Source organism: Paramormyrops kingsleyae, chromosome 10 (genome assembly GCF_048594095.1).
Source record: "Paramormyrops kingsleyae isolate MSU_618 chromosome 10, PKINGS_0.4, whole genome shotgun sequence".
Classification (NCBI taxonomy): Eukaryota; Metazoa; Chordata; class Actinopteri; order Osteoglossiformes; family Mormyridae; genus Paramormyrops; species Paramormyrops kingsleyae.
The window spans coordinates 24,310,287-24,328,992 of NC_132806.1; the positions used below are offsets into that span (position 1 = coordinate 24,310,287).

General features: G+C 41.0%; 1 protein-coding gene across 8 annotated transcripts in view; it reads left to right on the forward strand.

The window, feature by feature from the left end:
• The window catches only part of LOC111855497 (teneurin-1-like), a 365,325-nt gene that overhangs the window by 199,366 nt on the left and 147,253 nt on the right, over window positions 1-18,706 (forward strand). For 6 of the 8 annotated variants that reach the window (XM_072717559.1, XM_072717557.1, XM_072717558.1 and 3 more), the window contains 2 exons: window positions 2,483-2,755; window positions 12,507-12,767. In XM_072717559.1, coding sequence (XP_072573660.1) covers window positions 2,548-2,755; window positions 12,507-12,767 — 469 coding nt within the window. In that variant the 5' untranslated portion in view covers window positions 2,483-2,547. Of the gene's footprint in view, window positions 1-2,482; window positions 2,756-9,240; window positions 9,512-10,446; window positions 10,527-12,506; window positions 12,768-18,706 lie in introns of those variants that run through there. The other 2 variants (XM_072717562.1, XM_072717563.1) reach the window with 2 other exon arrangements.

Here is an 18,706-nt window from a genome sequence, read left to right on the forward strand (position 1 = left end):
GTGCATTCTAGAATTCTGTGAAAATGTCTCTGCACTATCCAGTCCGGTGGGTTTTCTTTTACACTCTGCTTGCTGTAGTTCCAAAAATCCTGGCACACGCTCTGAATTTAAGAGTCGTGCACTAACACAAGGTTCACAGGGCATTGATTTCAGGAGAACATTGTTCGTAGGCAAATAGGCTGAAAGTGATTAAATCCTTAATGGATGCCCTCCTGGATAAGATGGAGGATAATGAGCCTGGAAATCAGTTAAATACTTCTAAGAGAGCAGACTATATTGTCACTTTACTAGGCGCTTTGTTATCTAGCTCTGGACGCAAGCACTGGCTTTTTTTAATGCGTCATTAGCGTAATTATCTCTGATATGAATCAACCCTATTTTCCGATTTTCAGAAGGGTAGCAGTCACTTTTCTTCGCTTCAAGCAACAGCCGTAATTTACACATCTCTTATAATATATATGTGCGCATATAATGAGTACACATAGCATATATTACTTTTATTTGTATTAATATTGGTTTGTATAATAGATAAAATGTAGGGAAAGCGTTGATGTATCCAGTTGCCTTGCATAGTACGTGATTCGCCATATTGCAGTCCAATGGATGGTTTTATGGTACGTGTAGTTGGCATGAAGTCCCTCACATCTGTCGCCCCGCAAGCTGAGGATAACGCCCCCCCCCCACCACCTCCAGTACCGCACCTGCAGTAAAAGCTGGCCATCATTACTGCAAACAGCAGGCGACACCTCCCTCCACATGTTCCCCCCCCATACCTGCTAGAGAGTAAACACTTCTTGGCATGAGCAGCCTCGCCGGAGGACGCCCATCCAGAATGCCGTTATCGGCATCGAACATCAATTATTCACCCAAATGTTGCCTGTTTGCATAATTAATGACTTATTACCTGAGCAAGGTGAAGGCCGATGGCGTCACCGAGAATTTCATCAGTATTGATCTCGGGCGAGGTGAAATTCCGAAGTTTTCTGGCGTTACGTTAGCCGTGCAAAGGATGTACTGTTATTTTCTCCTCTCCAACGTCGTGGCAGAAGGGAAGCAGAGTAATTACCACACTTGTTCTGCTGGACTTCCAGAAGGTGTTAAAACAGCGGTGTGTCATCTTCTGTATGTGGGGCAAGGCTCTGGGTCAGCACAGCGGCCGAGGTTTATTGGCTGTCATGGGGGTCGACAGAAAGGTCAGGCGAGGGAACTTTATGTGCCTGGAAAAAGACGTTAATCCAGCAGTTGAAAGGTCACTTGTGTTCCTTTATCTGTGAAAGCGTTTACCGTTTCCATAACGGTTCTCAAAGGTATTCATCAGGCTTCTGTAATTGCCTGGACATATTCCAAACTCATTCCCTTCTTTTTTTTGGCACTTTCTCTTCAAAGGCGTCAACTTAATGGGTCCATGTCTAACCGGCTTCTTAACTGATCTTTCTGTAAAACGGATTGCAAATAACAACAAAGATTGCAGCCACTTGAGGACATTCATTTGAAATATGCCATTTTAATATATATATATATATATATATATATATATATATATATATATATATATATATATATATATAATGGGCATATAACAAAAGGGAAGTCCAACACCAAAAATAGAGTGAGGTGGACAGTTGGATTCTCTTTCATAGAGGGATTACAAGCAGTCCCTACATTATGAACGAGATGCATCTCGTAAGTCTGTTTTTAAGACAAATTTGCAGGTAAATTGGAAAAAAAAATAATACAGGTACATAATAATACTTGTGCAGTAATAATAATCATAACTACATACAGTACAGTACTGTACCTCAAGCCAACATACCACTGATGCTGTGTAATGCTGAATGCGTTTGTTATTACGAACTATTTAACGTGAATTTTTAATGTATTAGGTCCATTCGTAAGTACGAGCTGTTTCGTATGAGTCGGACGTTCTTAACCCGGGGACTGCCTGTAACTTAAAAATGTGATGGTAGGATAATGCTAAATATTAGTTATGGGGGTAATGCTTACATTATGGATGTGACTTTTAATCTGAAGAAACCAGGGATACCCCTACGATACAATTTGCCGATTGGGGATCCCCAACAGTCAAATTTAATGGGGGGAGGGGGTGTTGACCTCCCTGTCCAGTTTACATTTTATTTCTCCTGTTGTATGAAACAATATATGCAAGAATTTGGGATAAATAGTGTCACCATGCAGTATTTCGTTTTTCAGTTCTAGATGGGTGGCATTCCCTCCTTGCAGTACTGTTTCCACGCAGCCTTTCAGCACCGCTAAATGTTTTCCTCTCCTCCCAGGGCTTTTCCTGGATGTCTGAGATACCACCTAACAGCTGGAAACATCCTGATAAAATTCCCGATACACATCCACCATGTGTCCCCCCCCATAAACACTGTGTTCCACATTGACTCTGTGCGCTCAGTGCCTCTTCTGTGGTACTTCTTTCAGTGAAACGTCACTCTTCTCTGTCCTCTCTTCCCCCCAGATTACTCGGTGTCCCCAGTATCGTGGATCCAGTGAATTAATGTGTGCAGCTGAGCTTCGTCAGCCATGGAACAAATGGACTGTAAACCCTACCAGCCGCTTTCCAAGGTACGACATGAGATGGAGCTCGCCTACACCAGCTCCTCGGATGAGAGCGAGGACGGGCAGAACCTGCGCAAGTCCTACACCTCTCGGGAAACCCTGCCCGATTACGGACAGGACCTGAGGCTCAGCTACAATAGCCATGCAAAGAGGCAGACGGAACCGACCCAAGGTACGAGACAGGCCGCCTCACTTGCTGCTCTCGGGCACCGCCAAACCATCCCTGTGGAACGTGTTTATGAGATCTAGAGGAACTTGCTGTTGGGACTGATTACAGACTCTCCAGCAGGATCATTTACTTAGCAAAGTACAACAGTTCATTCTCAAAGCAACCAAGTCTCACAAACAATGAGACAGAAATGTAATAATGACAACAAATGTAGCTAGCTAGGAATTTATTTATTTGCTGAAAGCAGAGATTCTCGTAGGGCATGATGGATTATTAGAACACCGGTGGAGGCCAGTGTTAAAGTGTTTGGGATTCTAAGTAATCAAAAACTCATTTTTTGTTAGATGCTACACAGTATATTTTTGATTTATATATCTCAGTTTTTATTATAAGCTTTGGGCTTTGCAAAGATCAGAAATTGTGAAGATTGTTATCAGTACAGTTTCCCCGCTTCCATCCCATCATTCAGCCTGTGATCTGTGAGTCTGATCCCACTGATATTCATCCAGAACCTCATGCCCTGCCATATTTTGGCATCTTGCGTTTCATAAATATTTTGGAAAGAGACTATTTATCTGACTTTAGCAGTTCTCTCATGTGGTTTTGTTTTCAGAGTACTTACATAGATGAAAAATCACACTGCATTAGTTTGTTATTAAGAGAGTTTGCATATTCAATCCACTACACCAAATAATCTTAAGAAGATCTGTGCAGGAGTTGGAAGGATAATTTCCAGAGAATATGGGGTCACATAGGTATGATTTTCTTTCACTTGTTGTTCACGATGTTTTGTAACATGCACCTAATTTGAAAACCAAAACAGAATGGTCATTACGATGGATTAATGCATGACATTGAAGGCATTATTTGGCATTTAAAAATACACAAAATCAATTTTGGACAAATAAGCCAACAGAAGCACTCACGAAAGAAAAAATCCAACAATGGCATCGGCCATTGGCTGTCTTGGTATACAGTTTAATTTTCTTTATAAGTTCCAGAAAAGGCACATATTATTTGACCTGTGTCATTTACTTACTTCCTGCATGCCTCTATATGAATAAAATTAATATACCGTTAGTGAATAAAATTTTATGAGATAAAAAAAACTAGAATTTCACATTTAATTAAATGGAATGAAATATGTCAGTAATGGCTGAGTCCAGCCTTAAGCTTAGAATGGAATGTCAATTAACAATTTAAGGTAGTCTGCAGGTAATCTGCTTTGGAGTATGTAATAAGATTTGTACGGCATTGTCCAAATTTACCATAACTTTTTAAAGACCTTAATTAAATTGCATGGACTATTCTACAAGGCAAAAACTCTTCCTGTATGACACAGATAGATACATACTGCCACAACATGCATTCCATCACCAATTGTATTGCGCATAATTACTCAACAAATATTTAATGCTTACACAGTAGATTCATTTATACTGTACACAGTACAGCAAGCACACCATGTACGCACCGTGTGTGTTACCTGCAGTTACTCATTTAGCATTGTATTGTTTAATAATAATTTTTGAAAATTGCTTGGACTAGTTCTCATTGGTAATAATAAATGATTCCAAGACCGATAGTTAAAGCTTTTTTTTCCTTTAAACCTCTTTTTGAATCAAACTGGAAGGAATCCAAAGCCTTATGGGATTAGCAAATAAAAAATAACTGTGACTTTCTTTTGTAACCTTTCTGCAATGTATTCAAAGTCATATTGATCAAGTTATGGGACAGAAAAAAGCTAAACAGGCAGATGTATTAAGGTATGAATGACTAACACAATAGCGTACCTGATATCTTTGCAAACTAAGCATTTTTCATAGTCAAGGTACGACATAAAGTAATGTATTCCAGAAAAACATATATAAAAAATTGGATATGCATTAAAATTAATATATTGCAAATTCATATAATGCAGCCAAATAGCAAGTGAATTATTAATTATAAATGCCACTGTATATATGTAGGCTTACTATATATATATATATATATATATATATACACACACACACACACGCACACACTGAAAAGTGACACTCAAGAGTCTGGACACACCTGCAGAAAATGGTTTTTCAACAAGATAGCGACAACCCTTAAGCATACCTCCAGGTTATGTAGTGATTACAAGGAAAGACATGGAGTGCTGTGACAGAAGACCTGGCCCCCACAATCCCCCCATCCTAAACCGTACAGAACTGAATGACTTGGATCAAAGAGTATGAGGAAGGTAGCTAACTTGTGTCCAGAGCTTGTGGAATCTCCTTCAGCACTGTTGGAGAAGCATTCCAGGTGGCTACATCTGGAAGCTGGCTGAAGGAATGCCAGGAATCAGCAGTGCTGTCATCGAAGGAAAAGGGGGATATTTTGAAGAGTCTAAAATTTGACAAATTGTTGAGATGTTGAACACTTCTCTTGGTTGTTGCAATATTTGATATGTATCACTTCATTGCCTCGAGGCCTTTTACTAAGATGTAAATAACATAGCTAAAATAGAGATAAATGCATTAAAAACACATATGTCCAGACTTTTGACTGGCAATATGTATAATATATATATATTGTAAATGACTATACAGTTACTGAATTCATATATTTTCAAAAGCTAGAATCTTTGTGAAAAAATCCTACTACTCAATATCTGTCCTGTATGGCAGCTGCCATCTCAACGAACCAGCACCAATCTGGTTACTTCCGTGTGAGTTGAAAGAGAGCCCCAAGCAAACTGTACCTTCTCCCGTGCAGCCGCTAAAGCATTAGCACAGGCTCCGGGGCGTGGGCCAATCAGGCATGACTAATCGACTCTCATTCCCAACTGAAACCCAACCACCCCAAGCATGCATATACCACCGCACAGAGCCACCATCAACCCCAGGAGGAGTCCCAAGCCACATTCCTTGCAGTGTACCTCCACCTCTTCTTTTGCTTTTGATCCCACCCCCCAATTCTGACCATCATTCCTACTAACTGACATTGTCTCATGAGATGAAGCCGCACATTACAATCGCCGACGGGATTGACTGACCCCCCCCTCCCCCCCCAAGAACAGTGACCTCTCCCTTCTGGACCATTTATGAAAGATGCCTATTCATGTACTCTGTCGCTTAGTCAAGGCTGTCCCTGATACAGTCGTGGCCTGTGGTTGTGGCTTGTCAGTCAGGTGACCCCAGATTGTTTGCGCTGATGTGTCCTGCCTGTTCCTCCTTCCAGGAAATTTCATAAAGCGACAAGCCGTTGTTTTGTTTTGCCATAATACCTCAGGCTAAAGTCCCGGCACCTAGAGACTTGTATGCATGATGCATCTTGTTTTTGTTCCTTCCCTCGCTCATCCAAAGATCTTCCTTTATCATTTTCACTCATGCTTTGCTGATACCAGCACAATGGCTGTAACCTCCAAAAAGGAAAATGTCACCCTCAGTGATTATGCCCGTCCCGTCCTTGACGGTGTGATTCTTACGATTATAAAGGTTCATTTACCTTAAGTAGCTAGAGAGGAATTATAGCACATACACCCCATGGAATTACAATGCATATACCCTGCACATTGTTACTAAATGTATTGTAATTCTGTCCATTTTTAATATTCTTAACATGCACTGTTAACTAATGTTGAAAGGTGTGTAAAATACCTTAGGTAAATGAATGATTCATCAAAATGCTTTAACCGTTAAATTAAGTCAGTCATTACAAACTGTTCCATCTTTATTATTGTGATGAGATGCTTAATTTTCCCTTTAATTGATTAATCATATGAAATGCAAATAATGACAGCTGACACAAGAATGATAATAGACTAGTCTCAGATCACTGATTTTATCTTATTGCAAGTCGCAAGTGAATTACATAGAGCTTTTGATTAATGATATACATGTTTAATTAAGAAACAGTTCTTGTTTGAGTTGAATGTGAAATGAATAAGCATTTTGGAGGCCAGTCTACTTTATGCAAAGGAACCTTAACCTTCAAAGCTCATTTTTTTTTTTAAATGTACCAACTGTACTTAAGTACTTTGCAAAATACTGAACCTGTTTGACAGGAAGAAAGTGTAAATGCTTAATTTTATGATGGACAGATAGCATTAATATCATGTTTAGAATTAGTAGTTTCTCCTGTGCATTTCCGATTAGCACGTTGGCTTTGTGTGTGTGTGTGTGTGTGTAGCACTCAAAAATAGCATAGCAGCAAATTTAAATATTATGACACTTTTTTATATTAATTTTTTTGTATTTAACTGCTTGGGGACATCAGATGCAGCCCACATAAATATTTAGTTCATACATGTGCTTTATTCGTTTCTCATTAGCTGTTGACTTACCCGCTATGCTAATAAATGTCAAAAGTGATCAAGAAAGAGACTCGCAAATAAGGTCGTCTTGACGTCAAGTTTAAAGGCACTAAAGGGTAATCGTTTCCGGTTGGTCTGGATCGTCTCGGCACAAAGGGCGAGAAACGATGCTCGCTGTTCCCCAGTCTCTCCAATTGACTGCTGTACGATATTTCAATACAGCGGCTTAAATGAGCCATTCATGGACCTTCAAATCACGTCGCGTGGCAAGGGGACTGAGATAAATTAAAGGTGATACAGTTTTGAAGCACAGTCAGTTGGAACCTCCGCCAAAATGAGTAATTACCATCCCATCAGGCTATTGTTAATAGACATTCAGCCAGTAAAATTATGTTCAGGCTAGCAGCAACGTGAGGAAAGCAGATTCGTATAATCCGACCTTGTCCAGAATATAACTGAGAGGCCGATTAGCTATGAAGTATCTCAGCATCAAATACAAATGTGGTAAACATAATCGCACAGGTGACATCCAGGAAAAGTGGAACCAAATTGCACCTTTTCAGAGAAAAACAGAAGGTTATTTTTTTGTGCATAAAAGCAGAAGAGGCTGTTTGTTAATGTATCCTAAAAGGTCTGAATGTTAATCTTAAGTGCTCTACTCACACATTCAATCACCAGAAACTGAAGGCACAGGTCACACGTTGTCTGTAAAAAAAATGTTTTTAGCATTAAAAACAGCAGTGCAGTAATTTGTCTTTAGAATGCTGGCCATACTCAGAAATATTAGTTTTCAGTAACATCAGCATATACCGGAAATGCATACATTATTAGAAATAAAACTGCAGAATCTGAAAATTTATATTAATCTGTTCTAATGATAAACACCACAGTCATTGTATTTTTCATGTGCTAGTTTTTAGAGTTTTGACACACCAATTGATCAGCTATGAAAACTATTATATTATGATCACGTTCTACAAAATGCAAATCTCATTACAAAAGTATAAACTAAAACTCTATAAACCAATGGCAATAAAAGACCTGGAATTGCACCAATGTCAAGAAATGATACATGTAATTAGAAACACCACTAGGTTAGCCTTGGATTTTTATTTGTGTTTATGTGTGACTGTTTGAAATGACTGAATGCAGACAGAAAAAAACAGATGAGAGGAAACACAAAAAGAATTAATTCTTTTCTATCTCTCTTCCGAAGGAGCATGTAGGTTGGCAATCGTTTAATTTAATGGTTAAAATTGGAAGAATGGCATGACGATTTTGCTTTTAAAACCTTCTAAAAGGCCATAAAACTCTAAAACTGTGTTCATATCACACATTATGCTAAACCCTTTGTTCTTTTTGCCTTGGAAATTACACAAACTGAATATTAACTATTCACTCAAGGCAGTCACCGCAGTAAGAATTTATGAGACCTGTTCGTACATGTATTGGCGGAGAACTGGTCCTTACTACCAGCACTTCAGTGGAGTAGCTATGATTCAGGGATTGAGGGGGGTCAGAAGAAATATTCGCAGCCTACTGAGAGAGGTCAAGAAGAAGCATCCTCGACTTACTTCATTAGCGAAGGGGCTATTTCCGAAGATTTGGGTCCCGTGACATCACCTTGTGCTACTGTTAATCAGCAAGAAATGTGGTGAAATCTTAAGGGTGCTTTCGAAGATTGCCTCCTCTCGAGACGTGGACACTCAGCTTCTACCATTTTAGCCATACAATGTAAATTGTTACGTACTTTTCTGATTTTACAAGTGTTATATGTCAAGTTTGCTGACCCTTTAAGATACAACACCTTATTGGCCATTTCGCCATTGACATGCATGATTTTTACCTGAATGACGGTAATTTTCAATGTGCGAGAATAAACTGTAGCCTACAGAATGAATATGTTCTACATATAATACATGTATATTTTAGTCATGGCCTAAATATTTAATTTGTTTTGACATATATCTAAAATAGCGGTTCAGTTCCGTTAATATTGATGAATATTTACCTTAATTCCCATGGTAATTTGAAATTGCATTTAAAATCTAAGCCTGGGCATATATGGATAAGTTAGTCGAACATACACAATCCAGAGCCTGGGCAAATGATCTTCTTGTCTGGTATCGTTAAATGGTTAAAGTATACCAATTAAATACATGGGACTCCCATCTTTTATCAAGCACTTTTTCGGAGATAGGCTACGTTTGACTTCTTTTTGAAGCCATCGAATGTGTGGTGCATAAATAGTGAAAGGCAACTCGGCAATTATCATGCTGAAAAGCACAGCTGTGCGCGGGAAAAGCGAAGTATCATCTGGTTTTTTTCCGCTCTTACTTTCGCAAGCGGATTTTGGAAGAGGAAAGGAGTGTCGCTTCCCCCGAAAAACACTAGAGAAGCATCCCGACGCTCGGCAGCTCGATCGGGAGACGCGCAACAAGACAGATGGTGCTCGACACACTTGGTTTCGGCCGGTATGTTCCAGGGCTGCTCACTTTGCGGTGCAATTCAGGCAGTGAAACAAAAAGGATCTAAATGAATAAACAAAAAAATAAATATATAAACAAACAAACAAACAATAAAAGCATAGATGCGGTTTAAAGCGTTAGAAGTTCGTTTGTCCGCGATGCTGAATTATTCAACGGAATTCGTACCACTCGGCATGTTTGGAAATAATGCAGCTATCCGCCGCAAGAGTCAATGGACCAGTGTTAAATATATAATATTTGCTTAAAATCGACAGGCTTTGCGTTTTATATGTCTGATAGCCGGGAGCTTTAGGTCTGCACATGTCAGTGATAGCCTACACACTCCCATGTATAGTTGGAGAGTGCATTCAGGTACATACTGAGCAATATTTTACACCCTCTCATAGAAGCACTGTAAATTTTATTTTTGCTCCTTTCTGTTGGAATTTCACCCAGCTTAATAGGAAATGGCTGCCTTTGCAGTTGAAGCATTAAACTGTATGTATTTCCACTGAGGGGCACTATATGCAAGACACACATTGGTACTCAGTGAATGGGGTATTCTGTTGTATTTGATGGCTCTGTGGATAGTAAGGGTTTGATGGACCATTTAGTTAATGACCTTTTATTTTGCGGGTGGATATTCTGGTATCAAAGACGGAAAAATATTCAGCCATACATAAATATTGCAACAGCTTCTCATCTTAATATGGAATACTATTCAGCTTGCATTTTACTTTATGATGAAGCAGGATACAGTAATCTCAGTTACAATTTCAATTAAAGTATACATTTGTCTGTAGACCAGCACAAGAATGATATCAACACACCACCCCATCATATGTACTGTCATTGCACTTATAAAGAGCTTTTAGACTCACAGAACAGTTTACTTTTGGGGAGAAAAGAAAAAAAAACATGAATTTTGAATTATTTCACAGTATCTGGAGCTGTGAAGATTGGGTGGACTGCCAAGAACCAGCAGTGAAGCAGTGAAATCCATCACCAAAGATCTAAGCCTGTACTCTAACATGTGCATGGAGAGCTTTTTGAAGATAAATACACAGGAATTCTGTTTCAGAATCTGAAATTTCAAATTAAACTAGTTCGTAGAAGCTTACAAGGGAAATGTAAAAACATCATGCTCTTTTTGATTGGTCTGCTTTCTTCATCCGGAACGTGTAGCACCAACCAAACACTGAACCTGTCCTGCAGAGAAGGGCTTGCACTCTGTGCTGGGGTGGGGAAGCACACTTATATAACAAGCAGCTGCGTCTCACGTTGTGAAATTTGGAATGGAATTAAAATGCAGTGCATTGAGGGTACAGTTTGCTATGTTTTTGGGTGAAAATGAAACCCTTTCAAGAGACACTATTATTTGTATGTCAAGCACATTTGTTTGGCCATAAATCATATCATCTTTTTTCTATAAAGACAAATAAAGCTCAGTCTTATTATAGTTTTAATGCAATAAGATTAATTTGTTGGTTGGAAATATTTGTGAGTCTCAGAGGACAAAAATGCATCTGTTTCATCTTGTGGTGTAACATAATGTGTGTAATGTATGAATAAGGGAAGTAGATCTATGTACATTAAAATTCACGCTTTTATATATTACATGCATTGTATATTATATATGTTTATAATCAAGTGAGTTATTTATTTTAGTTATTTATTTGTTTTATTCATTTTAATTAGGTTGTAGTTCTTCTATGATGCTATCATAAGGTTAAAAAAGACACAAAAAGGCTAAAAACAGAATAATAGGTCTGAAAGCGTAGCTCGTCACTTTCAGAAATGAGAGATTAATCCTTCTTTGAGGTGACATGTTGGAAATGAACGGTAATTATCGCAGCTTCTCATGGTATAAAAAACACGCTATGCTGTTCAGTACGTGGTGAAGAGTGTAATCTAACAGCACATTTCAGGTACATAATGAGTGAGAAAATGATTGTGATGAAATTTATAAAGTCTTAAAAATATTTATTTAGGCAATTTTAAATTATGTACACCTGACTAGCCTAGTATAAAACATCTTGTTTCAGTTGTACAGTACTTATTTTAGTGCATTTAATTTTTTTATATTTATGTTGCAATGTTTGTATGTTTACATATTATGCATGATTTGTCTGTTTTAACATGGTAGTCATGTTGTAGGAAGCAACATGTTTACATACTATCTAGATCAGGGGTCTCCAACTCCGGTCCTGGAGAGCTACTATCCAGTAGGTTTTCTGTCCCACTTGGCTTCTGATGAGCCACACCTGCTCCTGGTATTTACCTGAGAACAGGTGTGGCTCATCAGAACCCAGGTAGGATAGAAAACCTGCTGGATGGTAGCTCTCCAGGACCGGAGTTGGAGACCCCTGATCTAGACATACATATTGCTAAAACATCTGGAGACTGAACAAGTCGTCTGATACAAAACCGAATGACATATAGCAATTTTGATGCAATGCATGGCCTCAAGATATAATGACAACTGATAGCTGCCATTGAAAGTTGAAGAACTTGATGTATTTTAGACTTATCACCACTAAAGGGAAATTTATACTTTTGTATAGAATCTATGCCATAGGAAGCCGTGTACCCTACGGCATAGGAAGCCGTGTACCCTACGGCATAGGAAGCCGTGTACCCTACGGCATAGGTAGCTGTGTACCACATTCCATACCTAACTGCATACACTATGCTATAGCTAACTGTGTACTCCACACTGTAGCCTGATGTCTGTAGTAACATTTCTGGAATGTGCAAGTCAGGCTACGGTGTAGCCTATGGCATAAGGTACATGACTACCTACAGCGTAGATTCTACACAGAAGTATAAATCAGCCTTAACTGGGTGCTCACCTGATGTTAGCAACATGTTAGCGAGGCGTCGCAGTATCAGGGATCCATTCACTACCAAACCTGGAAGCATTCAGATAACATCGTCTTCCATACTCACCGGAGCTGAGGTGCTATAGAGGTTGTGTTTTTTTCTTGCTCGTTCTCTGTAGACTTGGACTTTCGTGAGACGCCTCAGATGCTGTGCCCCAGTTACCAGGCAGAGCTTCATTCGGGTCCCCCGCGCGGCTACCCTATGGCCGTGGGCTCCGACATCGACACGGAGGCGGAGGGCGGCCCCTCCCCCAGCCACGCCCTGCACCTCTGGATGCGGGAGATCAAGTCGGAGCACAGCTCTTGCCTCTCCAGCCGGGCCAACTCCGTGCTGTCCCTCACCGACACGGAGCAGGAGAGGAAGTCCGACGGGGAGAACGGTAAGATCCCTTGTCACATGACCAAGCCTTCAGATTAAGAGCGTGCCACAATGTTCTTGCTGCTTTACCTGTTTTTGCTCCAGTTTTTATGACTGAGTTGTGTCTGGGGTTTTGAAAGATGAAGTCACAAGAGAAACAGAAGCTTTTCAGGTGAAACTCAGCAGAAATAAAACTGCTTGAAGTCAGGTGTTTGTGTCTGGTCTGGATGAGAGGGATCCTAAAGAGGGTTAGGGTTAGGGTTAGCAGTATGCTTTGAAGGGCAGGAGAACATGCTTATACAGTATGAGAAAAGGGGACTCGTTGTTTCTTTGGACATGTCACATATGCTGTCGAATTATTATTTTGTTATAGGAAAATATATCCATTTGCTAAAATCTCACCGGTTCCTCAACCGCATCATTAACCGAAGGAAATCTGCTAATCTCTTTAGCCAAACAATCTGTGTGTTGGTCGTTAATAGCTTCCTGTTATGCTTCTGAGAACCTAACATAAGTGGAGGGAAAAAAATCCGATGTTACTCTCTCTAACCGATCCGGGTAGCAGATGTTTTTCGTAATTAATCCGATGCAAACGGCCGCCGCGCAGGAAGACCATGCTTCTACAAATAAACGAACAATGACACTAATAATGGCCGCTCAACTTCCTTTTTAATGTTTCCATAGCAACAGTTGCATCGCAGTCATACTACCTAGGCAGCCATCAGTTTCAGAGGATTTACTATTGGTAACCCGGCTATAGAAGATATTATTATTATTATTATTATTATTTCATGAGTTACTTTAGGGATCTATTCATCATCAGCCAACACAACAAGCTGGTCAATCAATACTTTTTTCCACCAAACTGAGAAATTTAGCTAGGAATCGGGATCGTCGTTGTTGTTGCATCTTCAGGGTCTAGAATGACAGATCATGCCAGTAAGTTCTTTTTTGAAATAAAACATCTACCCAATATCAAAACAGACCCGACCGTCAATTAATGTCTGATCGAAAACTCTCTGATTCCCCTTCTAAGCAGGTTTTTTTCTGTCTCTCTCGACATTCCCTTTATGTGTTTGAAGAGTCTAAACTTTTGATCTTGCAGTAATGAAACCTCACCTGAGCAGTAATGCTTAAAGTGTGCACTCGTTTTGGTGGTGATGTGCATTTAATTACACGGGGCTATGCACAGCGCATACACTGTGTCATTAGTCATCCGCTGTTTGTCATAGCCTTCCTGACCTCACAATCCACCCACTGCCACCACTCTTAAGATATGGAGGCAGCAGGATCTTTGTGGAAAAAAAAACAACTTCTGCAAATTCCTGTCGAGCCTTTCTGTCCCCATCAAAAAAAACTGCCTTTGATAAAGGAAAAAAGAAAGAAAAAAACTGGACTGAGCTCACTCTAATGATCCTGGAAATAATTATGGATTTGGTATTATGGAGACTGCCAGCCTGCCTTTATTGGGGGGCTCTCGTCAGCTGAATGGGCAAATCGGGTTCCTCCGAGGGCAGGAACCTGGCTTCTTTCAAGAGATCCAGGCAGACTGGAAATAAAACAAGTAATGAGCGCAAGCGAAGATGGGAGCCTCTTCTATTTGATCTTGCGAGGGAGGCGAGTCATTGGCTAGCCAAGGATATGCAGAGGGGGCATCGCATTTGTGGGCCCCGATCTGAAGCAGAGGCTCCGCCGGAAAGGGGGTGGGGGGGCTGTCTTCTAATGAGAGGGAGGATCGGTGCGCCAGTGCTACGCCTCTCTGAAAGTCAGACTTCACGGGGGGGGGGGGGAAGCCATGGGCAGATACCCGCATGAGTGAGAGGCACATGAACGTAGGCCGCGTAGGTAGGCTGGGAATACACAAGTGGGGGGGGGGGGGTTGGCGGGGCAACGGATGCGAAACAGAGAATCGGGTCGCGTCTGCACACGTCCCACGTCGGGGAAAGAAAATCAATTTGCTCTGCCAGTCAGTTATTTGATATCAAACGGCCGAGATATGAAGATCGTGATAGAAATGCGGCCCGTTCCGTACCTTTTCTGCGGACGGGAATGAAAGATCTGTATGCTGAAGAGGAGATTCCATCCGCAGGACGTGTCTTTCTGGGTCTCTGCATTCATAGAGATATTTCTGCCGTTTTTTTTTTTTTTGGTCGGTGGCTTTCTGCTCGCTCTTCCGTGCAGCCAAGGGGTTGCGGCTCCACGGATTATTTGTGTTTTCCCACGTCTGTTCCCTCCCATCTCTGGTCTTATCTCCTCTCTTCCCACATTCGGACAGCCGGGCCAGATCTAAAATGGACCACGCATGCATTATTGATACCGTATTCTTTTTCATCAGTGCAAGGCTTTTGACCCCCCTCTGTGTGCCAGTTTATCGCGAAAGATATAGCCCCCCTCGAAAAAAAAAGTCACCAAAAACCCAAACACAAACACCGTGGTCGAAATTTAATTACACATTTAAATACCAGGTTCCCCAAATATGTTTTTCTTGGCCTTCAAAGTCTTTCCATGAAAACCCATTAACGCTATCAGGAGCTCAAGCCAAAGGGACGCCTTTGTTCATGGTCTAAGCAAGACTGACAAGTCAATTTAATATTTCTTTTTGGTTAAAAAAAAAGTGCCTTGAAACTATCAGGGCGGGGGGACTGATTTTGAGGCTCTGTGATCTAGGACTACACAACGGGCTGGCGAATGCAAGCACGGTGGTAACATGGCGCCAAAGCATCCTTGGCTGTGGATTCGATCTCCAGCTTAAACCGGATGTATGGGCAGAGCAAGGTTAAAATGGACCTTCAGTATCCAGCCTGCATTCACTGCAGACTGTCTGTCAGGCAGAGTCTCCCAGCTGCCCGTAGTTTTACGATTATAAGAGCAGAAATTTAGACGTGATGGGGAGACCACCATGAATCAAAGACTACTGAAAATATTTACTATTAATTTACCAATCGGCATACTAGACAGACAACAAGTGACATGGGGAGGGTTTACACAGGACGTAAAGTGTAAAATACAGGACAGAGCGAAACAGGGGGGCTAGACAAAAGATTGTATATTCATAGTACAGCTGATCTTGATAGCAGTTTGTCACCCATTTCTTGAAAATGACCATTGTCAAAATCATTTCAAAATGTCAGCATCAGTTAAAAACTATAATTTTTTCAGATGACTTATGTGAAAGTCAGAAACAAATTTTACAGGCAAAAGTGTTCGATTTTGGTTGTTTTTATTGCATCTGTTTTTTTTATGTAATCTTCAGCTCAGCCACCTTTATGCAGATAAATATCTTTTCAGGAAATTGCCTTCAGTTTGAAAAGACAATGAAATAGAGTCAATGCAATTAAATTATAAACACAGTTTTCTGTATTTTAATTGACTTGTGTTCCAGTTTTGAGCATACCTGTTTCGGGTTGTTTTTGGGTGAAAAAAATGGAAATGGCTATTTTCCATTACTGTCCTGAACGAGAATTAAAATGTAGATTGAAAGATTGATGTTATCATGAAGATGTCCTCCTTACAAAATTTCAATGACGGTCTTATCAGCTGGGAAGAGAAAATTAGCATAATAGGCTGCCGTTTGTATCCCCCCCCCCCTCGATAGTGAATTTAATCATCTCTTTCCTCCCTGCTGAAAATTCATTCTTATAAACCACACAGCATACATTAAATGCCACACAATGCATATTTATGTGGTGTTTAATTAGCAATAAATCAGATTTTATTAATATAAATGATGGGGTTTCCTATAGATGATTTTCAAGAGTTTATTGTAAAAAGGCAGTAAATAAACAATTAATATGACCATAGTTACCTGTTAGCAACAGTGAAGTAATACATTTATGGTGAGATTGTGTAGTGCTGTTGAGAACCTTGTAAGTAGTAAGTAAGTAGAAGTAAGTGAGATGGTTGCTTTATGTCGCTGGTCCTGGCAGCTCTTACTAAGACTCCTTTGTTTCATATTGTGTTCAGATCCTAAGGCAGCTTGAAGCCAATTATTTGTCAGAACAGCAAAACCAAAGTTAAATAAGTGCAATTGAACAATACCTTTCCAATAATTCTTCAGTTTTTCCATCCATTCATTTCCACTTACCCAGAACAGTATCTTGACGAGCATGGAGCTTATGCCATTAAGTACAGTACAGGGCATGACGCAGGGCACGCCGCGGATGGCAGTGCAGGGCATGACGAATGGCACGGCGCGGATGGCAGTGCAGGGCATGACGCAGGGCACGCCGCGGATGGCAGTGCAGGCCGTCACAGTGCATACACTCTCTCACACTGTGGGCAATTTAGAGACACTGATTCACCAAAGTGCATGTTTTTAGACAGAACAAACCGAAGTGACCTACGCCAACACTAGGAGATCATGTGGACCACCACCTGCAGATGTAGACCACCACCTGCAGATGTAGACCACCACCTGCAGATGTGGACCACCACCTGCAGTACCCCCTTCAGTTCATCCATCCATTGTCTGTAACCGCTTAGCCTATTTAGTCATGGGGGGTCCGGAGCCAATCCCAGAGGCTACAGCCGCCAGCCGAGGAACAGCCTAGGATGGGGCGCCAGCCCATTGCACGGCTCATTTTAACCCCTGTTTAGTACTTCCGGTTCAAAATGATGATTTTACTTGTGAAAGAATCTTTGTTGTTGCCAAACTACTTAAATGCAACTGAATGACTTGAGGAGCTTTAAAAACTCCTACCTCCCAATGCCCTCCTGGGATCTGGGGATCTGTTTTGGTTTCGGCAAAGGGGACACCTGCCCCACAAGAATGAGGCATTTAATGCGATTAATTAGTGTTTATTAGCAGAAACAGTGCTGTCTGAGATCCAGTGAGTCACTGTGCGAGTCAATACACAGTTCTCAAACTTACATATTGCAAAAAATAATAATAAATCATAAAAAATGTACCATACATTTAAGGAAGCTTTGGTATGATTGCATGACAGTAGCATATTATCTATCCAGAAATGCTTTATAGGGGTTGTGAGGTAACTTAGATTGAGTAGAGGTATTAATCCTGTGTCCAGTAAATCAGACTGTGAGTCCAAGGTAATCCGCCGATTCTAAGGGGAATTCCACAGAGACGAGCCTGATGGTTCCGTCGGGAGAGGAGGGTTTAAGTAGGCCAGGGAGTCTGGACTCACCAAAGCATTAGCACCTCTGCAGAATGTGTTGGCTGCTCTCGCGATGCACTACTGCTTCAGCTGCCGCTGGCTCTCCTGAGAGGTGCAATATAGACCTGGGTGGGCCGAAAAAACTACCAGCTGACAGGAGTTCGGTGCTGAGGCATGCACAAACGCATGCGCGCCCTCCTGGTGCAATCTCGTGCAAGGCATTCAAGACCAGTAGACGTAGAAGTCAGTTCATTTTACTGGTGAAGTTAAATTCATTTATTTAAATGCAGCTTTTTTTAAGTGTGAGAGTGAAGCAAAGTGAAAATGCAAAAAGTTTTGCAGAGTTCATCTTTATTGATAAATTTGACACTGCTTTCTGCTTAGGGCTGGACAATAAGAATAAATGACCCCATGCGTGTTCGCTGCAGAAATTCAATCAATAGAGCATCTCTTGAAAAAACAAGTGAAGAAACTCCCCAGTGGTCATTGCATCAGTGCACTTAAACCTGTTCTACCGTGGCAACTTTATCAAGACAGGTTGGCATTTTTCGGGCTGCCCAAACGTGCTGTACCACGCATTAGCCCGTGGTCTAATTATCCCACAGGCTACAGCGTTGCTCTCTTTGAAAGATGAAGCCCTCTTTGTTACACGGATTGGGCTGCGCTGAAGCCCGGAACGTCCATAATATCAGCGTCAAACGGTGCCCTGAGACAGCGCCAGTGACAGTAAGGCGACACTGCTAAGTGAAGTGTCGCACGCGCTTAAGGGGTGGCTCTAAGGGGGATGCTGACGGGCGCGTGAAGGGAGGGAGGCCAGTGCACGCTCCAGAGGCATTTGCTGACGCTC